The sequence below is a fragment of the Chiroxiphia lanceolata genome, chromosome 8, assembly GCF_009829145.1.
Source record: "Chiroxiphia lanceolata isolate bChiLan1 chromosome 8, bChiLan1.pri, whole genome shotgun sequence".
NCBI classification, from domain to species: domain Eukaryota; kingdom Metazoa; phylum Chordata; class Aves; order Passeriformes; family Pipridae; genus Chiroxiphia; species Chiroxiphia lanceolata.
In genome coordinates, this window is record NC_045644.1 from 31,354,613 (window position 1) to 31,378,995 (window position 24,383).

General features: G+C 40.2%; 1 protein-coding gene across 3 annotated transcripts in view; it reads right to left on the bottom strand.

Moving 5' to 3' along the window:
• Positions 1-11,970: 11,970 nt before the first annotated feature.
• RTKN2 (rhotekin 2) overlaps positions 11,971-24,383 on the bottom strand; it is a 186,768-nt gene continuing 174,355 nt past the window's right edge. For all 3 annotated transcript variants that reach the window (XM_032695698.1, XM_032695699.1, XM_032695697.1), the window contains 3 exons: positions 19,918-20,083; positions 17,889-17,996; positions 11,971-16,121 (listed from right to left, as the gene is read on the bottom strand). In XM_032695698.1, the coding sequence (XP_032551589.1) occupies positions 15,568-16,121; positions 17,889-17,996; positions 19,918-20,083 (828 nt within the window). In that variant the 3' untranslated portion in view covers positions 11,971-15,567. The remainder of the gene's footprint in view (positions 16,122-17,888; positions 17,997-19,917; positions 20,084-24,383) is intronic.

Here is a 24,383-nt window from a genome sequence, read left to right on the forward strand (position 1 = left end):
CTGGGAGCCAGGTGTGGCTGTGTGGCCCATCCAGCAGCCTACCTTCAACAATCATGAGAGGCCCTTTGGAGAAAGACCCTGTGAAGTGTTTTGTCCAACACTTCATCTTATAATACTTACAAAATGTGTCCCCCATCAGCAAAACCAGAAAAGGCTGCCGACGCATGCTGTGGCTGGGCAGCCATCTGCTTTGCCACCATGGACATCTTGTCTCAGGACGTGATAACCACACAATAAAATCCTAGTCCTTGCTGAAGGGCAGGAGTGGGGGGTGTACAGTAAAAACTGCTGAATGGTTCTCTTTTCATTTACTGTAGTTTTTGAATTAGACAAAACCCCATTTCATGTGATGTGAAAATGAGAAGCTGGCACTACTCCATCAAGAGACGAACAAGAGTGGATTACATTTTCCCATCTGGAATTATATTGCAGCCCCACCAAACACTATCCATATGATATAAAATAAACTTGAAATAAATAAAGACTGACAACAACCCACTACATTATGAGTTTACCTGGGTGACATCTCTTTCGGTGTGGACAGGTTTCTGATCCAAACCAGATCTCCTACAAGGCAGCTGCAGATGCTACTCTTTTCCAAACTAGTAAAAAACACATAAAAATGGTACGCAAGAAGAGTCTGAACTGCAGCAAAGGGCCTCTGAAGCAGGAATGGGAAGACAGGGAATTCACTACGTTGTTATGTATATCAATGGGAAAGGGATTTTCCTCCCAGGAACTTAAAATGTGATGTGAAAGGCATTCAGGTTTCACCCCTTAGAGTACCTGTGTCCTGTGCTGCAGTAGACCCTGACATGCCCTTAGTCTCCACCCACCATGCCCTGAGCCACTGGCTGCCCAGGTCATGGGGGGTCTCTGAGAAAGCAGCCATTATTCTCACAGTCCCTCTGTCTTCCCCTGCATATTCTGCTTTCAGCTGCTAATGGAGATGGAGGAACAACTCCAAGAGTGGAGCCACCAATTGTATTTTCCACTGGCTGCTTTGGAGGGTGTGTTTGTTTATCCCCCTCTCTCCTCACTGGTGTGTGATAGCCGCGCTCGGAAGGAGCATCTGTTCTTCATTTAGAGCCAGCGCTAAGCTACTTTTGCTATGGGATTGATGGAGGCAGAATGAGATCAAATGATTTATCTAAGTTCAGATGGAGTCCCACTAAATAGCTTGTCTGTAGCACCTATCGATTATTGGCCCTCCTCTGTTCAGAGGAATTACACGGATCAAAGAACGAAATCAGCATGGAAGGAACAGGGTTCCCAACTCAGTGTAAATTCGGCTTTTCAGACAGGCCCTTATAAGGCTGTGTATGGAAAATCCCAGAGAAGGCCGAGGGAGTTATGCACTACTAGGATACATCTCCATATGGATCAGGCACAAAGGAATAACAACTGCATGCTGGATACTTCAAACAAGGAAACAAGGTTACTTGGAATAGAAATCCACTGGCCCCTCCATCTCTGGAGGGGATGGCTGTGGGCCTTGTGCTCTGCTGCTGCCACCACTCCCCTCAGTGCCACCACTCCCCTCAGTGCCACCCCCACTCTTCAGTGCTGCTCTCTCTCTCTGGTATCGCAGAGTTTGGATATGTTATTAATTTTAATTTTTATTATTTTTTCTGAAACCAACTTTTTTAAGAAGAAGTTATGCCCGGGCTAATTGAACCTCCTGAAAGCAAACTGTACTTGCTGGAACAATGCAATAGAATACATGATGCCATGATGGCTGCAGGGCCTCAGCTATTGCCACATGCCAGATCATCCAGAATGGGACAGAACACCACTGCACATCTCCCTGCTGTGCAGCACAAGGACCAGCACAGAAGATGCACCTCGCAAATTAGCACCAGTGTCCCTTGGCTGAGTGAGGATTGCTCCATCAACACAGCCATCCTCACCAGGTGAGCAGCCCCCAGCCTAGACACTGGTATAGATGCCCATAGAAATTGGAAAAGTTGTGCTCGTGACATTTTGTTTTATTTTCCTTGCCCAGTTGAGAAGGTAGGAAGAGGGGAAAGGATGAACGTATAATTTGTTGGGTGCACCTGGAGCAGAAGGAACAGGCAGATGGAGAAGTTGGGTGTTGTGTTTTACAAGCCCAGCTGTCTGGAGTCCCACTGTGTGTGCCTTAAAAGGCTGCTGGCAGTGTTAAAACTTATGCATACGCATGTGTGCACATAATAGACAGGACAAATACCGTAAAATTTCAGCCTCAAGTTAATGGTTAATTATTATCTGAAGTGAGTACGGATGCAATATCTGTTCCTCCACCGCTCCTCTTCACAGCCCCTGAATTATATTCTGTAACTGGAATGGCAGCTTCTTAAACACTGTGTTTCAGATCATACTAACTTGTAACATTTTGATTTGGCTTTTGAACCTATTCAGAAAGGTTTGAAACCGGTAGTTATACAGAGGAGGAGATCAGGTGTGACCTCTGTCTGCAAGCTGAGATCTTCAGTGTGCAGATATCATCTGAGCCTGTCTCTTCCAATTACAACCAACTCTTCTATCAGTTATCCTGCAATATGTCACACAGGAGAGCTTCTGTGATCCACCCTGAGCAAACGTGAGCTCGAGCTGCCCACAAACATGATTATGTAAGAACCATGCTTTGCAGTGGTTGGGCTTCTCCCAGCTTGTACCATCCAAGTCATCCTGGTGTTTAACCCCCTTGTGTTAGAGAGAGCTCAGTGGTGAAGAGACTACTTGGTGGAGAGTGGAGGGATATTACTCACATTCAGTATTTCATATGGGGACAATTCATTGCAAATGTCTTACCACTGATATTCTTCTCTGCCAGGCTCTCTCCAGAAAAAAAGACCTGTGAGGGAATATGTACTCCAATGATTTCTAATTTCAGGCAGCTTGGAGGCACCCTCACTGCAATTTGGCTTGTGCTCACTGCTGCAGGAGCAGGCCACCTGTCCCCAGCCACAGTGAGAAACCTGACCAGCAACATTTAATCTGTTTCCATCAAAACTGGGAAGGGGATGGAACAAAAACAAGTGCCTGACAAACCTCTCCAGGGTGAGAAGTTTGCTGAACATTGCTGACTGCAAGCTGGTTAACCTTCCCAGGAAAACTTGGATTTATCCAAATACCATGCTCCTGGAGCTGTGAAAAAACCAGATTTCTCTGTAGTGCCTGGTACGTGTTCCCCCTCCCTGGCTGTCCCCGCGCCGGGCGCTGCTGCCCTGGGCGGCCTCTCCAAGCTGTGCTGCCGGCAGGACCCACCCTTCGCAGCCAAAAACCTTCCAGCTGGTCCCGAGTTACGCAGGCCTGGCTTTCTGTTTTCTCCTTCCGTGTGTGAACGAGCCTTGCTTGGAGCCTGCGGGCATGGAGGCGATGTAAATGAAAGCGTAAACACGGCCATTCTCATTAATGGATGTGCCGAGTGCGGTGTGCTGCGGCTTATGCAACTCTACTTTAAACAGTCTGCAAGGAATTCATAGAATTCTCATAAATCTTGATCGTTTCACTTTCATTGAGGGTTTTTATTATTCCTTTTTTAATTTTGTTTGCTTTTTTTTTCCTTGTCCCCGCATTAATCATTCTCTCGTTCAGAAGTTCCTCTCTCCAGCGAGGGAGAATTAAAAAGCTCTGCTTGGCAGAGCCAGTGAATCGCACCAGCTGCATACTAACAAGGATGAGGATGGCTCTCAAGCAACGTGTGGGCAAAGAAGGGATGTAGCCACTTGATCCAGCATGTAGCCTTCCAGGAAAGCTTGGATGCTCTTTGTGAGCAATGCGGCTATCCAGAGAAGTAATCTGGTCCTAACCTTGGTCTCACCAGCTCAGGGGATACCATTGTGAGCTTCATGATATTTGGCCATCTATGTCACACTCCAGCTGCTGCAGTCCTGCAGTCAACCATGGCTTTGTGTGTATGATCTACCCTTTGGCTCCTTGATCACTTCTAGAAGGTCCAGTACCTTAAAACACTCTCTTAGAAAACCACTGTCCTTAGTTACTACACCAGAAAAAGCAGAGGTGTAAGGGAGAGGAAGGGGGAATCAGAGAAGCCTACTGTGACACCAGGAGCAATCCAAGAGGGGTCTGTTCCTTCCAAGAAGAGTGGAACAGCCCCTGAAGTAACCTACAGAGGAGATGAGGCTGGAGGGATGTTGGAGAGAAACCATAGGGTAAAGTTGCAACTGTGCCAACACTGAAGCACAGCATGTTTGCATTAAACAGGTAACTTGTGGAGTTGTGTCTAAAACCACCTTATTCATAGGTCTCAACTTTCATGGCAAGAGAGCCTTGGAGGAGAAAAGCCTCTGAAGTGTGAACTACTGGACTGAACAGCCAAAATGTCAAAATTCCAAAAATATTGCATTACTGTTTTTTAAGCCAGCTGCCGTCAGTATTAGGATTTTGGGTTGGCAAAGAGGAATATTCTTAGCAAACAGTTTTGCTTATAAACCTGCTTTACTAGCACATACCGGGTAGCCCTGGTCAAATGCTCATCTTGTGAAAAACATCGAGGAAGGAGTGAGAAGCTGGAGCCCTGCAGAAGGACTTAACCCTTAAATCTCCATTATCCCTTATGCAGCAAGGTATCCCCCAAAGATGGGAGTAAGACTGAAAGGGAGCCCAGGGACCACAGACAGTCCTGGGATGAGGACCCCGGTGCCCTTCCCAGTGCAGCTCCCGGGACCAGAAGAGTGTCAGCCCCCTCCTGAATTACTGCCCTCAGGGTATGTGTGCCTCAGGGGTGTGAGGCCTGGCAGTGTGCAGGGGTCTCATCCTGGCAGGCATCAGAGGAGATGCTCCTTACTGAGCTCACCAAAGCTTTGCCTCTCCTGTCCTCCAAAAAGCAAACAAAAACCCAACAGGTTTGAGCCACAAGCAGCAATGGCCCCACAGCCTCCAGCCATGCAGCACATCCCCAGTGCAGTGGCCATGACAGGTCCACTGGTCCAGCATTACGTGCCCTGATTATTTTCTATTTAATAGTAGTTAGGTGGTTAATTACCTGAAGGTTGCAAGCTGAAGTCTTATTTTTCATACATGACTTAGTAATTAAATTACCCCAGTTGCTATTACATAATGTAAGTAACAGCTACTTGATTTTAAAAGAACAGTCAAATTTGGCAGACAGTTCAGAGTAATTTCATTTTATATTGGAGCCTAATGCTAAGAGATTGCACAGAAAGCAGAAGGCAGCTGCCTGCAATAGTCTGAAATTAACGTGTGGTAACCAACAACTATTATTATTGTATTACTGTTTGTAATTCCCAAATGGAGAATTAAATTTCTATAATAGATACAGCTTTTAACAAAAAAAAACCCCAAAAATAGAAGTGTTTGCTTTTTCTGTCAAGGAAAACTCTTTTAGGAAATGATACCATTGAATGTACATTTCCCAAGGGAGGGCGGAAGGAAAAACCCTCAGCCTTGCAAAATTCCTTTGCACAGGTCTTTGGCTTTCCACAGATGCCACTGCAGGATTGTCTCAGGTTTCTTCTAAAGGGCTAGCAGAAAGGTAGATTTATCATTTAGAGATGAAAATGAGCTATTTAGATTTTTGAGCTGTAATACACATTTGCTGTAACTACATTTAGGTTGGAATGAGCATTCACTTGCCAAAAAATGATGTTCCCTCTTCCCCATGAAACAACGAGCCCAGGTGCTCCATTTCTGCTTCTTAACATGTGTCTGACCAAGCCTGACAAATTACAGAGGTAGTGACTAGAAACAGAGGATCACATTTCAGGGTCTTGGAGCTTATATTGGCCAGTAAATTTCTGACCTTAATTTTAAAAGGCTTTTAATTCTGCATATCAGTTTTTATATGGGAAGGCCAGCTGAGGCATGGGGACCCGGGCACTAACTTGATCTCCCACCCAGACCTAAAAGTACCTCAGACAATCAATGTATCTTAAATTTGAAATGCTTGATGACTAATCTCTTGTTTTCTTTAATAATGATCTACAGTTAATCATTATGAATGGTAAATAGTCTATTGCAGCATCGATAGAAAGAATTCCTATGGGAAAATTTTCCCCTATACCTTTAATTTAAATATGCATTTTCACATCACACTTACGAAATCCTTACCTTTATGCTATCGCGTGATTACAGGTCCATTAACTAATCACATTTGACAACTTGTTTATTGAGGGGAGCAACTATTTTACATCTCTTGCCTGGGAAAGAAAACACTCTAACGAACAATTATTCAGCAGCTGCAATCATGGAGCACTGAATTAATTGCTTCGAAGATCTCAGTCAAGAAGATCTTGATAGAAAAATCAAAGAAAATGTTGTTTGACAGAATGCATGAATGAGAATGCCAGGAGGAACTGCAGCTCTGTAAGCTGGAGCCCTGCTCCAGGGAGCTATGGATGAGGACCTGGAAACACTGCACTCAGCAGAGGAGGAGGCCGTGGAAAAGCTCATTTGCTTGTTTGTTCTTTTAAGTTTTAGTTTATCAAACCCAGAACTTATACATACAATTTGATTATAGGATCAGGATGCTGCTAAAAGGGCAAACAAACCTGAGCACGATCAGGTCTATAAGGGCTGATATATGGATATTTCATACATGTGGATGAAATATGTGGAAGTCATCTGTGGATGACTTCTCCTGCCATACAAATAATTAACCCAAAGGGTTAATCATTATAAAGCATTTTAAAACTTTCTCCCTGTGAGAACAGCACTGGAGTGGGATAAAAAGTGTGTTGGGATTTCAGCTCTGGACCTGGCTGGGCAGAAGTGTCTTGGTGTGCTGTAGCACTGGGGAAAGGCAGCAGTGCCAGTGCCATTTGCTCCCTGACACGTGTCCAGGGCAGCATCAGTAGAGTTTGCACCTCAAGTGTGCAAACTGGTGCTTTGTTGGGACTAGAGCCTTGTAGAAAACAGTGGGATCAGTGCTGAAGCTTGAGGCAGGTACTGAACATGTCAGTTGGAAAGGGGTTTCTGATCTCTCCAGCTTCTTTGTCCGTGACTGCTGCTCCTTCAACAGCATGAGGAGGACGAGAGTGTCTCATAGGAGACAGTCCTAAACTCTGCTTCCCCAAACTCTGCTCCATGGACAAGTCTCAGCCTGCAATGCTCTGGCCAAACCCAAGCCACACTTCCTTCTTTCAGCTTCTGTAACCCCATGTGTCTTGCAAGTCAGTCGAGATTAAATATGTTCCTGACAGACAAGGCTAATTCCTACAACGACACTGAAAAGGGAAGGAGAGCTTAAGGTTTCAAAGCTCTCTGTAGTAAGGGGCTTCAAAAGTGTAGTATGAGGACTAAACAATATCATCTCTGAATATTATGTCACTATAGAAAGCTGAAGAGGTTGCCCAGTAAGCTGAAGGGCAGCAATAATGTCAGGTGGCTTCTCAGAAAACATCCTAATTCAGATTCTGGGGGTCACATCACACTTGTAACAGTCAACTTTTCAAAACTGCCCAGTTCTTATATTAAAAGTAGCTTAGCTAGCATCACCTCTCTAGAAATGGGGAGAACTGGAATTCTTTTTCCTTTCCTGCATGCCCCCAGTTCAGAAGGTCTGTGAGGATAGCAGTATTTAGGTCACAGTCATGAACTGTTTTGCCAAATCCAGCACCACTAAGGACTAACGTCTCAAAAAGGGTGATGGAAACTTCTGTCACAACTGTTCCTATCTATAAAGGAGGAGCGGAGAAGCCATGGCCCCTGCATTGACTCTTGTTTAATATCAGCAAGAGCCCAAACTGAATTTATACACTTGCAGCTATGTACCCTGATTCAAATAATTGTTTCTGCAGCAACCTCTTGGCTCTCTTTAATGCTTCAACATGAGACAGATGGAGCCTAACTAAATAATTGGCTCTATCTTTTCCTTCTTCTTTTTTTTTTTTTTTTTTTTTTTTGCAGGTATGGTTCACAGAATTTGCCCTGGTGAAGGAAATGTAGAAAAACGCAAGTAAACAAATTGTTGCTAAAATTTATATTAATCACTCAAGCAAGTTGTAGAGTAGCAGGAGACCAATATGTTTTGGCTTATCCTTATGAAAAATGTAAATAGCAGGTTACACACTAATGCTTGGAAATCACTAACTTTACTTGCCAAGGATACAATTATTTTAAATGAATGAATGGAAAAGTGTGCATCAGTCTGTAGGCTCAAGTGGCTATTGCATGAGCTGGGATAAACCCGAGGTGTTCCCAAGACAGCAACCTTTATCCTTCTTTACTGTAGGGCAATGATCAAGCAAATATTTAAGAAACTTTCTAAAGAGGTCATGAGTAAAATGTGACGTATTATTAGACACACAAATGAACTCTTATTAAAATAACAGAAAAATCCTGATATATTAGGGCATGGTATAATAAATCCAATTTAACCTGGAACTGTGCATGGAATACCATTATTAGGATTTGTCCTTAATAAAAGGCTTTCCATTTAGTTAATAAAATTTGAGACTCTACTAACCTTTGAGTAGAGTTTCTTCCACATCAAATGGTCCATGCTGTGTGACAAAGCTATGGTGGTGAAAAGAGCAGCCTCATCCTCTGGGTCCAGTCACTAAGTCGGAGCTCAGAGGAAAGGCAAAGTTGCCACAGGCCCTCAGTTTTCCCAAAAGCCAAATATGTGGGCTAAGAATCTGTCAGCTCAGTGCTTCGGCAACTGGCACCTCAGCTGATCCATCCATATCATGGTAAGGTCAGTTAAATTGCTCACAGTTTATTTCAAAAGCTCTCAACCCTTGCGTACAGACATGAGGGACTGAAGAATAATGATCACTCAAAACCAGAGGAAGTAAAGCAGCTGCTGCCATCTGAAAAACAAATGCTGTGAGGACAAAGCAGCTCACTCGTGCCAGTCATGCAGCCAGAACAATTTTTCCTGCTATTGAGAAATTTGTAAGGAAGATGTTAAGCTCACCATAACAGCACTAAGATCTTCTTCTCTTTCCCAAGTTACATCTTTATTTAAGCACAGACCATTCTGGCCACAGAGCGACGGAAACATTTTTGTTTGGTTTTTGCTTATGCAGAATGAGCAGCTAAAACACAGACAATACTAATGAACACATTCTGTTCTTGTAAATCAAGGGTTCCCCTAAGCGAGCAGTGTGTGTTCAGATCTGGGCACCCAATTCAAGAAAGATATTGTCAAAATACATGTGGGATTTTGAAACAGATGCTAATTAGAAAATGGAAAATATAATCAAAAAAAAAGATGGAAGAGACTGGGATGGTGCCTTCAGGGTGAAAAAACTTAAGTAGGTGTTTGTGTTTTGGAACCACCTTTATAGCCAGTGACAAAAAAAAAAAAAAAAAGGAATGTGATGACAAATGCAGACTCTTTCCCTCTCAGCAAAAGAAAATATACAAATTTTAAAGTTTGGAAAGAAAACTCTTTTGGCATATCATCAAACTGCAAGTGCTATGAGGCAACAGTGATGCCAAAATTTAAGTAAATTAAAAAATACAATTTTTTACTTTTAACTGCCACTATGAATTCATGTCCAGACAGAGACATACAGTGAAACTTTGACAGACTAAAAGGCTTCCCACGTCTGCATATAAAAGAGCCTGTAATTACTAAGGGCTGGGAAGAAGCTCTCTGTGTATGAAACAACTCCACAACTTCCTTCTGCAGGTATTCCTGTGTCACCTTCTGACACTGGACAAGAGCAGAAAAAAACCCTACAGATGAGAGAATGTATACAATAAATAATATTATTTTGTAACTATTTTGCAAGAAGTTTATAGAACTGTGAAGAAAAGCCTTAACAGAATAAAATACACTTCACTAGTTATTATAATTTTTCTCCCTTTGGGGAGGTACATAAAGAACATTTAAAAAGCTAGTTTGATATAAAATCATGAAAGATTGTTCTTTCCTCATGAAAAGCAATTTATTTTGATGTCTCACAAACTCTTTTTTCTGTGAGCATTTAATACATATATGGAACAATTATAGTTTAACCATTTGCTAATGGTTATAGGAAAAGATCATCATATCTTACATTACCATGATCCCTTAAAGCAAACTGCAGCAGCTTTAGCTGCAGCAAGACTTTCATTAAATCACTCATCTGCGTTGCCTTGCCTTGCAATTATGGATCCCACTTTGTTTTTTTCATGGACTCTTAAATCAGTCAAATATCCCCAAATTAAAATATCTACCAATTCCCTCTACATTTATTTTATAATTGGGCCAAAAGTTATACAACTTTTGTGGCACAGTTGGCTTTGAATTAGCAAAGCCACACTGAGCTCCAGCCAGTGAGGCAAACAGGAGCTCTCCTTCAGCACAAGGTTGCCTGTGAAAGGAAAAACAATTAATGGATGGGATCAGTAGTGCCAGTGGCTCATTTATAAAGCCACCTTACAAAGCAGACAGAAATGACGTAAATCTGCTTCATGGTGTGTTTTCCTGAAAGTCCATGAGAGAAGTAAGATAGCACCTGAACTAAAATGTTGTGGAAACAAGGTGCTTCTCAGGTAACGTTTCTGACTTTACACACAGGGACTCATCTGCTGAGCAAATGCATGGCAGCCAGCACTGATTGCTCAGCCAGTTAAATGGTTTTTCCTCCCTTCCTCCAGTTCAGAAAACTGAGGCTGATACTTTTTGCTGTTGCCTGTTCAAGCCTAGAGGGGCACAGTAACAACAGGCCCAGGGCTAAAGTAGCTACCCCTGAGCTCTCTGATTTTACAGCAGCCATCACCCAGGGTTTATACACCGGAGCAAAGCTTAATGTAGTTACAGATTGAAGAAAACTACAGCAAAACCCTTTCATTCTAGAAATGTTTTTAATTTCACTTGCATATTTTAAAAGAAATACAATATGCTAGCAGCAAAAAATAAAAAGGAAGATTTCTGTTCTAACATTTCACAATACGTTAGTGTCCAAATCTGCATTTTTCTATTAAGGTAATCTGCATTAATTACATATCAACTGTGAATACTAGGACAGCATTCCCAAATATGTACAAACCTCTATAAAATATTAGTTTTATTATCTTAGGAAAAAAAGAAAATCACAATACTAGTAAAAATGTAAACATTTGAAGTTAATGCCTTTAAAATCAAAAAAGGTACCATCTACCATTCCAAGACCAAGTAAACAGCTGAAAACATTAGCTAAATATAAGAAGTTACCACATTAAGGCTTTGTTCAGTCAATATTTCAAAAGTTGTTCATGTTCCGTGAAATTTATATTCAAGTTTGGACTAGCAATTACTTTCAAGTTGTATTTCCTAAAAAAGCAGTTCAGGCTGACTCCTGTCTCTGCCCGACTTCAAGACAGTAATTCAAGTACTTAATTTTGCTTTTAAGCAGCATTAACTTGTTCCACCAGCGAACAAGCAGGTACAGTTTTCAGAGCAGGCCTGACATGTTCCTCAGAGAAGTACCTCTTCACGTGTAGTTCAGCAGATGCCACCAGTTTTCCCTGTGCTACACTGAGTCTCTTGAGCCATTTGTTCCGGGCTCAGGGTCTCTGAACAAATACCATTTTTCCATGGAATTCCTTGTCAGGCAGCAGCACTCCAGCTTGCCTGCACAAATGTGGGGAATAGGATGCAAGGGCTGGGAGAAGCCACAGGCCTCCTGCTGTCCTCCAAGCCTCGTCCCAGCAGGAGGCTGGTTAATGTCTCCTGCGCCTTTGTGAAGTATTTCCTATTTCATCATCATTTACATGCGTTATCAAGTGACTTTTGGGTTTTGATCCCTGATATTTTGAGTCATGCAATCAAAGCACCCTCATGATTGAGTGCAGTTGATAAGATGGTGTAATGGTTACATTCTCTTTCACTGCCCAGAAGTAGCATTTCCCCTATGGAACAGGCACCTTCTGCCTCTTGACTCCCCTCACCTCCCCTTAGAAGGACAAAAGTCAAGAGTTCCCTAGCTCCATGTGCTGCCAATAGATGGGATTCAATGACCATCACCCTTCAAACCTCACAGCCTGGGACCTGAATCAGCACCAAATCTAAAACACTACCGTGTTTTACTGGTCGTAATTCCTGAAGAAGTCTATGCAATGAAAAGAGACCAGTACCAGTAATAAAGTACTACAGTTTGAAACTATATGGAAAAGACAAAACCCATCAATTTTCCTCACAGATGTATCTTCTAATTATATTAATAAAATTGTGCTATGCTTTTATTACTAATATTTATGTTCTCTTGCATAGACAAAAGCTGAGTAAAAATGTATTTCCTAAAACTGACTTTACTGTTCAGCTAAGACCAGTGTTGGCTGGTAGCCTGCAGGTTTTATTAGTTAAACCATCTTGCTTAACAGAAAATGCAAAGGCAATAATGGCAATACAGAAGAGGGGGAAAAAAAGGAAGATTAAGTCAGCAACAATAAATACTAAAACCTGAAGTCAACTGTTGCTTCATAATAGGGATTTTATAGTTCTGATGCAGGATGATTAGGGTAATTAATGGCCTAGTTTGTTTAGTGGTGATCACAGCAATATCATGAACTGGCTCACATGAGTCTAATTTAAGGATAGATATAAAATACAAATAAACACAGCTTCATGGAGAACTGGTCTTGAACAACAGGTTGTATTTCACTTTCTGACATAGTAAGCTTGGCTTGCAAAGACACCTGCACTGAGGTGTTACCCACAAGAACCCTAAGTCACCTACTGAAAACCAGTGAACATGTAATTTCCCTAAAAATATCAGTACTAGATCAAATCAATACAGAATGTTATGCTGAAGACAGAAAACTAATTTCAAAATACAGTATTAATAGGAATTCAGCAAGAAGTATAGCTGTTTTCCATCTTACTCAGCTTTTTAAAGGCTCTGGGATAAAAGCAACTCAGTGGCCTGTCTGTTTCCTTTTCCCCAACCCCCTACCCATGTCACTGATGTAATAAAAACTTATCACCTCTCTCTACAAACCTTGCCTTGCATTCAATTTTAAAAATCAATGATCTGGAAGAAACTGTAAAAATCACTTGCAATAAATTTGCAAAGGACATGCAGACTGCTGGAGTAGCAAAGAATGAGGACAGGTCATTTATACAGAGCAATCTGGATCACTTCATGAGCAGTATTTTAATGCTGGTAAAATACAGTGTGTATTTCTAAGAAAATATAAGGTAGGATAATAAGAGGATGATGTACTGCATTCTTGAGAAAGACTCCGAAGAAGCCTTGAGCCATAGAAGTCAGCATCCAAGGCAATGCTTTCACAAAAAAAAGCATAATGCAATTTTTGAAGAAAGAGGAAAGGGAGATATTCATCAGAGTAAGAGGATCACATTGTGTCTCTATACAATCCTGATGGATCACTATTGACACGTGGCATCTCATTCAGATGTCAGCCTTAAAAATATTTCTATACTTGAGAAGTACAGAGAAGAACGTGAAGATTAATTAGTCTTGGCTAACATTCACTGCAACAAGAAAGTTAAGGAATTCAGTACGTCTTATCAGAGAAAAGGTTAAAAGGGACATAATCATGATTTACAGCTACACACAAGCAATTAGAAAAGCTGATACTACAGAGATCAATATAAGCAATCAAATGCATAAAGACCAAAATAACTTAAGGTGGAGCTAGAAATGCAAATAGAAAATCAAGTGAAAAATGTACCTGGGGTAATTAACTATTGCAACAGGAGGCATAACTGAATTCTCATCACTTGAAGACTTCAAATTAATATTAAATGCCTTGCTAAAATATGTATGTTCAGTTCAAAACAAAGCCACCGAATTTAATAGAGAAACTGCTCATTGAAATTCAATCGCCTGTTGAATTTAAAAATAAATCCTCATTATGGTGCCTTCTTGCCTTATATATTTATGAGATTTATTTTTAAATATAACCACTAAATGGAAGGGGGTTACCAAGAAAAAGGTATTTTTTTCTTTCAGAGCACAGCAACGTTTAAGACTAGATTTAAAGCTAAATAAGCTGCATTTTGGAAAATATCCTTCCCCCCCCGTTTATTTTTCTTATTTCTTGTTCAGAGTTGTGCAGTCCACTTAGTTGACTGCCTGATTTACATAATCATGTAGTTATTCTTCAGTTTTTCTGTTCCTATTTATAAACTATTCACAAACCATCCACTTAAGTAACAGCATGATTTATTGTAAGAATGATTATGGTTGTTTTGGAGGGAAAATGGAATGTGATTAAATGAAGAATGAACAAGGACATTCTAGAAACAAAGGGCTTTAATCCCGTGGAAGGATTTGTAAATGAAACCTGCCTCTCAGGCCCTATCCCCAATAGCCAATGAACTACTGGGGGAATTCAGCAGATACCTTTACAGCTGTGCAGCCAAGAGCTTAGCAGAAGACAAAAAAATAGATAAACCAAACCAACCAACCATGCCCACACTACCTTCTGGAGAAACGGTAAAGCTCCCAAAGCCATCCACACTTAGGAAAAAAAATAATAATTAATGAACTGTATGTATACAGCTGCTGATATGATCCTCTCAAGACAGGTCTGAGTACCAAGGCTCTAGAGAGAGAACTGCAGGCAGACCTTTGCTCTTGGATGAATTCCAGCATTTCAGATAAATGCATCAGCCAAGAAAAGGGTTGGGTATTTAAGCTGTGGATTCAGAAGAATACAGATTTTCTGTATGCAATAGATGTTTTGCAGGTGCCACAAGAACCCTGACAACTTACCCGTCTTACAGAAACTGTGAACAGTCTGAGGGAAGAATATCAAAGTTCAATATTTTCACCTGAAGTATTTATTCCCTGCTATTGCAGAAAGAACAAGTGGTGAAAATCCCTGTTTGTTTACCAGTAACATTGCCATGTTTACAAACCAGCTCCCTACCTGGAGCAGCTGAGGGGCTCCACAAAGGAGAAGCTGTGCTACAGAGCCACATTGATCAGGAAAAACAACCATGAGATGAAATCCTCAGTGCTCATACACAGCACTGCTTTTGAACACTGTTAGTCCGAAATAAGCAGCAGTGATGGATCATATCCTTGCTCATAGACAGATAACCCTGGCCCATTTGGACAGCACATGAACCAGCAAGAACTCGGGAAATCCCACAATAATTGATAGAACTGCCTCAGAAATTCATACGGAGTGTTCAGAACGGCACAGTAACTTTTCATGGTAGATTACCATATAAGCAGTGGTTCCCAAACAACGAGGGAGAGATAAGGATATTTTAGGTTAAGCCAAGCATGGAGCCCAAGCTTTGCAAGATCTGTGCTGAATGTGTGTGAACTCCCAATTGAAGTAGTCTCAGGAGCTGTGGATGGGCTAAGCTGTGGGACTGATAGAAGGCATCGGTAACATCTGGGTTGTGGGGACACTGAAGTTACCCTGAACACTGCTGGTTTTCCAAGAGGAAAGTACCAAACCACTGTTTTCCTAAATAGCACCATTATTCCAGATAGAGAGAACTTCCCCTGTTCTAGTGCAATTATTTAGATGTGAGTGCTAATGAGCACAGCTGAGACTGCAGCTACCAGTAATGCCCTGGCAAATAGAAAAACACTGTAGCCTCAATACAAAAAAGCTATATGCTAAAATCTATTTTTACCAAGAGTATTAGTAGAAGGCTGAGAAACTTTAAATTCCAGGGACTCTGTAAGTTAATTATGTCATCTATGGCTGCAACCAAGACCTAGGGTCTAGCAGTTCTGTGATGCCTTTCTGTCTAGGGGTTGGTACTGGTTTGTTTTCAGATCTGCTCTTGTTAACCAGAAAAATGGGATTCTCCTGACCAGCTAAACTGCTTTTTCTACAAGGACCGATTTTGCGAGGAGCAGCAACAGGTGTCTGCAGCTGCTGCATTTTTGTAGCCAACACTGACTCAAGGGAAGAACCACTGGCAGATGTGTGGTCAGGCTTCCCCCATTTTTCTTTGCCCAGTTGCTCTGTGTTCACCTGTGCTTTTGCACTGTATGGTGACTTATGGGAGGGTGGAGGTGGAGCTCTTCTTTTCTTTCCTCTGCTGTCATTAGGACTTGTAGTATCTCCTTTTGGGTCCAGAGGCATGTTCTTCTGAACAGTCATCTCATGAGATCCATCGAAGAGTGAAGCCCATAGGGCAGATGCAGACTCTTTTTGCTGGCCAAGAAGGAACTCACCATCACTCTCTTCAATTTTCCTTTGTACGATATCAGCTAAGCCCTCAAGTTTCACTGGAGAATCAATGCCTGTAATTTTAAGGGACAGCAATTAACTCAGATTAAAGCACTACCAATGATTTTACTGCTACCTATTTTGTTATTAGTACTTAGAACACAAAACTGTATTAATTATGTCCATGAAGTCTGGGCTAATTTTAGGAGTATTAATGGATGAAAAGGAAAAGACAACATATGCTTTCACAGAGAGAACTGAGGTGACAGGAGGGAACGTTTCTGTGACAACTGGCATTTAGGCAACAGGGTGGGCACTGATATTTCTTTCCAAGTAAAAGTAGAAAAAATAATGTACTGGGAAACCTGTACATATTAGATATTAAACACATTTTGTTGTATAGTACTTTGAAAATTTCGTTTCACAGGAGGCTCACGAAAAAGTTTATGACTAAATATTCTTGTGCTACTAGCCTGCTGAAAATGGGACATCTTTACATATATCATTTTTCTCTATGTCGTTTAAGACTGCCTTGCTCCATTTCTTATTCTTCTTTCTGAGTTTTCTATGTATACTGAAGTAATACCAGCCTCAAACAGCAGTAGTACCATCTCTGTTGCAGGCCACACATTAATGATTTTCAACACATTTTTAACACAGGGTTTTACTTATAGAATTGCTTGGCTACAACCTGCTTTCATGTAGTGCTAGAGAGCAATAAGGTCTCTCCTGAGCCTCCTTTTCTCCAGGCTAAACACCCTTAGCTCCCTCAGCTGCTCCTCATCAGACTTGTGCTCCAGACCCTTCCCCTGCCCTGTTGCCCTTCTCTGTACATGCTCCAGCCCTGTTAGTCTTTCTTGTAGTGAGGGGCCCAAAACTGAACACAAGATTTGAGGCATGGCCTCACCACTGCCAAGTACAGGGGACTACAAATACTATAAATAAGCAGGAAAGAAAATGGGGTATTAAGAGTGAAGTAGAGTTTGTGTTCTGCTCCTCACTGATGTACTGGTCTATCAGCGGAATTATGTTACCTTTGTAAAATTATGGTACCTTTGTAAAACGTCCATGTGGTCCATTTAATGCATTTCTGCCCTGCATTCATAGCTTAGATAAGACTCTTTTGACTGTTCAGTGCTCTGATGCACAGTAACTCAATGACCCACACAGCATTTTGGGCATCTTCACAGTTCCCATCCCAAGCAGGAAGCAGTCAAGCATTTACAGTTGTACAGGGTTTCTCAGTCAATACTACATTGGATCCATTAAAACAAAGTGACTTACTTTTTCTAGTCTGTAAATATTATTTCTGTAATGAAACTATTAAAATAATCCTGCTGCATACCATTTTGCTCTGCGAAAATACAAGTCTCGAATGCACTCTAGCTAGGTTTTTCGAGCATATTTTTCAGTATCACTATCAAAGACCAAATAATTAGGTAAGTTATGCTAGGTAAGCCTTTAAATAGCTTTAATATCAGCAGATTAATTTCATGCAATTGGTTTGCAGGCTGACTATTTTACCTTTACATTTCCTGAGCTTTGTACTACTCTTACCATGAATGTTTATTTCTAGTGACAGCTTTTTTGAGTGTGTTCAGGGCTCTCTAGTTACAGTTCAGATTGCAGAATTTTTAGCTCAAGGTATAAAAATGTATTCATTATTTGTGCTATTACAAATTCAGATTTAATATGAACTCCTTGGTATGCAATTATGTGCTCTTTCATTGTCTGAATTGTCCTTGAAAAACTCAGTATTTCAACAGCAACACCAGAAGCATTTGAACACAGACAATGTTGTTTCTGTTACCCTGCAACATGAAAAGGCAAATCCCACTTACTCATATCATGGTAGACAGAGGTCGCTTCCTTTGTCAAGAACAAAGGTGGTTTCCGTGGTGACATAATCTCAATTTTCATAAGTTTCTCACAACAATGTTTCCATTGGCCTGAGAGAGAAAAGAGAACAATGACTGGAACTTAAACACTTCAACCTGGAAAAAAAATGGAAGTTATTAGATTGTGTTAGGAAACTATCTCCAAAGCAATACTAAACAGTGAGTACTTATTTCTGTTTAGCAGGAACGCTCAGGATGCATTTGTATTTTCACCTCTGTACTCATTCTCTTAGCACAAAGATCATGAGTTACTGTAACTTAAGCATCCCAGCACTACTGTTACACTACGAAGGGTAATGGTCATAATTTGCCTGTAAAACTCCAAACAAAGTATAAATCCATCAGAAAAAAAAAAAACCACCACCAAAAAAAATTTAAGGTTCAGGAAGCTTCATGAAGTTATGAGGGACAATATCAAATATCCTGCAAGCTGGATGTTATGCAGCTGTGTAACAATGTTATGGCAAAGGAACATTCTGTCTTTAATAGAGGATAACTTGCCTTTTATCCGTTAGCAGACAAGGAAACCTCTTTTTCTATTAATAGATTTTGACCTTAAGGAAAACAAGACACAGTAAAATTACTTTGTTCATACCAATCATTCCAAGTTTTCTGAGCACATTAATTTTAAGAGAATTTTAGAACCAGGGAAGAAAAAAGGCATTTAAATGCCAAGTGACCCATTTTTTCTGAATCTAAGGAAAATGTCTCAAAAAATCCATGGGTATTCCATCTATAATGAATAAGAAGTAGTTCTTTTACCCCACTCTACAGATAATTTAAAGAGGATGCCCTAGTTTTTGCTTGGTGTGTTTTTTTAATTGATAGTTCCCTTTCTCATTGTAAATCAGAGCTAGAAATAACTAGAACTACAACTACAATACTGAGTTTCCACAATCTCAATTCACTTGTTTTATTGGTGTTCTCTCAGACTAAAGACTGGTATTTCATTAATTGACCTGGTTCTGTTTTCTGGCTTGATAAAAATGACTATCAGGAATCTACTCTACCTTGTCAATGGCAGCACAACAGCTGACAGTCTCTACTTTCAATAACTCTATGGGTCAAACTACTAAAGCAGAGGAAAAAGACACAGGCAAATGAATCTGTGTAGTTTTTACAATGAAAATTTGGTGTCAAACAAGCAACACACTATACTATTTTAATAACGTTTCACTGTTTCACACCAATAAATCAGTTTCTTCTCTCACGTAAGATCAGTGTTATTCCAGAGGTTTGCCAAAGCATCAGGGTAACAATTTAAAATCTGTTACAAAGCCTCAGGTACAGTTTTTGCCAGGTTCAAGTAAGCAGCCTGTATTTGCATGACTGGACTGGAGTGTGGCTCGGTGAGCATATTCCTGTGTGACAAGGGGTACTGAAACCTTTGAATTACCAACAGAATCAAGTAACCCCTATTATAATAAATTGCAATTTAATTCATCCATAACACTGCTGAGCAAGGAAATCCCATGGACACACGCCTAGTTGAAAGAGCTGGTTGAATCCACAACCTAGATGATTCCAGCGTCCTCACCACTTCCCACTAAGGTTTCCATACTAAGGTTTGCTTGCAGAATCTCACAAAACCAACACACCACTGGTAAGGTGCCCAGGCAGAGGTGGACTCCTCCCACCACAGTGAAGGAAGAAATGGTGAGAATTTAGCGGTCCTTAAAAAAGAATTATCTAGAAAACTTCCAAAAGAGATCAAGTCCTTTTGAGATTGATGAGCACATTCTGCCTCTGGTTTCCTGCAAAAAAACCCAGACTGAACACATGGACTTTGGTATAGTCAAATATTTGCCTTCCAACAGCTTAGACCACCACCCAATATTATCCCAGAGAACATTTTTCTTCTCATCGTTGCAAACAAAGGCTTATGAGGCAATTCCAATTCCTCAAAGATCCCTTTGATGTTACATAACGCCCCACTCAGAGGGCACGCTGCCAGCACTGCCTGCTTACTTACTCAGATCATAAAAGTGCTGCCAGAAAGCCTCCATCCACTTGTGAAGTTCATCCCTACTGTCAGTAGCAAAGCGTTGCGTCACAGCCTCTCCAGACATGGGGTTGATAACAGAGAAGTTATTAGTTCTCCTCCTGGAGTCCTTATCCACGACTCGAATTCTGGTTTCCTAGGAACAACAAACTGTGGTAATGAGTTATTGCTTCAGCTCCACACTAGCATCACCTTACGGCCAATGACAGTGTAAGGAAGGTATCATTTGGCTTTGTATCTAATCCAGATTAATTTCCAATTAAAAAAAAAATGAACTAATGTTAGGAACTGATGATAAAAATGTTTTCTCATAAAACTATTCAAATGGCACAAAATATGTGAATAGTAATGGAATGGAGTGCAATTATTGCAGTTTAGTTCTGAATTACAGGATGTACGTTCTGTGTTTCCCCTCCCTCTGCCTTCACCTGCTCATCTCACACTGCTCCCCTTTCTCCACAGCAGTTTAGCAAATAATCTAAAATAACAACAAGCAGCTCCTTTTCTCCATATGATTCAGATGGACAACCACGTTGCTACAAGCTACTACTTAGGTCTCCTACTGCATTTCTGTGGGATACTGTTTACCCAATTCTAAACTTTTATCCATTTTATGTTCACCTTAGTTAATCAGAACATTCAGGGCTGAAAAAACAGTGACAGAAATTTAAAAAGAAACTTACCTAGTCCATTTCAAAATGGACATTTGAGTTGTACCTTAAATTAGGGAGAGCTATATAGAAAGAATTAAATACATATAAAGAAGTATATGACAAGTCTATAAATTTCTTTAGCTAGAGTTAGAAAGGCTCTCAGATTACACAACACTGTTATAGCCAAGGTTTTCCATTCTGTTCAGGGATGCAGTTCAATTGATTTTTACCATCCAGATTAGATCCAGTGGTATTTTCAGAGTATCTAGTTTCTTTGTTATGGTATTACTACGATTAAAAAAAAAAAAAGGCACTTATCTCCAACTGAGTGATTTATTTTTTTGTGTGTAAAACGCTGAAAGACTTAAGAAAAAGTCTGATACAAAATGCAACTAAAAAAATTCCAGAACGCAACTGGTCAACATTGCTGCTCATCACAAACATAATGAGCAAATTAAAGTAACACCACTTTACTTACAAAAGTAAAGCAGAAAAACTGGGAATATCTTTGCATGTACAGTTCAACCTGACTGAACAAGCAATGGTCCATTACAACACGGCTCTTCAGAGGAGTTTGACCAAAAGGTGGCTTTGGGGCATTCCTCGAAATACAGTGGGGACAGAGCAATCAGTTCCCTTTTACACAGCTCAACCAGATGTCAAACATCTGCTAAAGATGTTAAACATATACCTACAGAAATTAAGTTTACGCATGGGATCCCATGGGGATAAGCCTAGTTCCGATACTCAGAAAAACAAAAATTATTCTACAGAACATTCCCCAGATTTTAAATGCATTACTGAAGTAACCATTTGAAATACCAACAGCTGCTTGTAGCATATCTGATGGATATGCTCATTTAAATTCTTCTATCTAAAAATAGGAGATGAAGTAATTCATCCATAAGTGCTCTATATCCCATTAACTCAGGTAACCATAGATACCAGCAAAAAAATGAAATCAAATAGATTAACATTTGACAGGTAAGAACTTCAAGCATACCATACACACAAGTTTATTTAATGATGTTTGCTGCAGGTTTTATCCCACAACTGTGGGATTATTCAGAGGAGATAAATCCTCAAGCAACAATCTATATCTGATGTTTGGATATTTCAGCAGTGATACAAGATGCCATTACAGTAATGGGCTGATGAATTTACCAAGCTTGGGTGAATTACACTACATGCCCAGTTCCACCTAGCAACAAAAAAACCCAAAACAACAACAAAAAGCCATTAAACAAACAAACAAAAACACCCACCCCACCCCTAAATAACAACAAAAAGTGTTTTAAGTTACCATGTTCTAATAATGATCAATCTCTCCCAGTCTTATAAGACAGCTGAACCAACTCTGCTATAGCAAGTGTAAAGACCAGAAGAATCAGTGCATCAGAACTGGAAAAACAGCTGAATCTTGAACTCAAGCGACTCTTCTGGGAAAGCTGAAGCCAGTTTTATGTTCTATATGCAAATGATTATTCCTGTGAAGATGGGGAAAGACTTAAAGGGAAAATGATATGATTTTTGTAAATAAGAACCTTCCTTTACACTTTCCCCCCAAATAAAAAAATCTCTTTGCCTGATAATACCTCTCTGAAAAGCTCATATTTTAAGCTAAAAAGAAAACAAAAACAAGAAGAGAGAGGTTGCTGAGGTAAAACACTTTCCTGCTAAGCCAGTCCTGACACAGTAAGAAGCACTGGTTATAAAGACCATTTGAAGATATCAAAACAAATTACAGTTCTTGAGAAAAATATTGAATAACCTAAGACCCAGTTCCATGTATCTATTTTAAGACTAAAACAAATCAAATAATATCTAACAAAATTCCTTCATGTTTTTAGTATCAAAAAAAAAAAACAACCAAAAACCAACCAAGAAATAACAGTACAGCAATGGAAACCCAATATAACCTATGCACACGTTGGTTCCCGTTGTAATGTTAATAATTTCCATTTGTTTGGGGCAAGTAGGGAACTATTGTTAAATTTAAAATTGTGTTCTTCAAACACATTAATGCACAAGACCAAAATCACTCTGTCAGGTAATATTTTCTCCCTTCATTGTTTTGTGAACTTGTATTAATGTAACATCCTCATGGTCACTGGACGGTAAGTACAACATTTAAGTATAACATGGAAAAGCAACCTTAGGATATCTGTGCCATTTTAGCCATCTGTGGAGCACCACAGCAGCTGAAAACACAGAGAAGGAGATGGTAATACATGACCTGGCAATGTTCTGTGGAGCACCAGGGAGCCGTAAAGCAGCTTCCAAACCCCTTGATCTGAGCACATGTGTGGGATGTGGGTATTCTCTCTGCTTCCCCTGCCCACATCCACTGTCTCTTTCAAGCAACTGCAAGGCTAAACTGAGCAATGGGACACAAGATACCAGACATTTGGAGGCACCTAACTAGTCTGTGCTTTTCCAAAATATTTTCACATGGATGAAGCAGTGGGACAAAGTCCTTACTATCAAGAATATCGATATTTTCAGGGCTGATCTCGTTTCCCTGTGCTGGAGTTCCCCACACATACAGAGAACATTGCTCATGTTGCTGGGTCCCTAAAAGCTTATATGGCCAAGAACTCATATATATATTCCCCTGCTCTAGCCCAAGGATGAACTCCCTGGTTCCCTAGAAACACTGCATGGCTCCCTCCAAGTTATGCTGCTGCAACCATCGCCACATTTTCCAGCGAATTTCTTTACCTGACCTAGTCCAGAACAGATGTTCCAACAGGACCTGTCACTCAAGGCAAGGTCAGCTTGATTCTGTCCTTTCCCTCCTGCTGCACAGTTTATCAACTGACCAATGAACCCCTCAGTCACCAGCACAGACATGGAGACAGCTTTGGGCCTGCATGGCACCAGGACTAAGACTGTACCAGCAAAATATGCCAGGAAGGAAATCATGGGACTACAGCAATTTGAATCAACACCCCAGAATACTTCAAGCTTCAAGCATCCATGGTACAAAAAGAAAATTACAATTTATGAACAGAACACAATAGATTATGTATTCCAAACACTGAGAAACCATGCGAACTGCTGGTACATGTACCAATTTGCTAAGATATCAGGCATAGGCAAGGTCCTTTATTTTTCATTTGAAACTAAAGAAAACTTGGAAAAAAATCAGGAATTGGCCCATAAGGAATATTTCTTCAAATTGGATTCCAGTAAATTTTCTTTGCTACAGAAAATATAATTTCTCTTTTCCTACTTAATTGTGCAATATAATATGTTATAATCACATTTAGCTGGAACAATAATAGTAGCACTTGCATAATAGGAACTGCAGAACCATTCTTGCTCAACAGCAGTAGCAGTGAAGTCATCTGAAGTTGAAGTAATGACTTTGCTGGTCTTAATAGCTTCTTCAAGTCTCCATTCAAAGGGAATGGGAAATAAGACTATCAGTGTGAATATTTTCCAGAGAGTTTCTCATAAATCCAGGTGATTTCATTACTTTTCAGAAAGTATCTTTCAATTACATTAAAGGATCAGCTTCACATTACAAGTGAAAATGTGACATATACAACCAGAAGAAATTTTAGTTAGAATGTCTGGAATTGGTGTTCAATCTCAACTTTCATTTCGAAATTGCTGTTTCTATAACAACATGAAGCAGACAAGCCCTTATGATTAGTCTGTTTTCATTTAATCCATAACAGAAATTTCATAACAAAGGAATCAAAAAATATCTGCAGGCATTAAGTTATTTTCAAGAGAAACTGTTTAAGTAGTAAAGTATCCAAATATGTTTTCAAC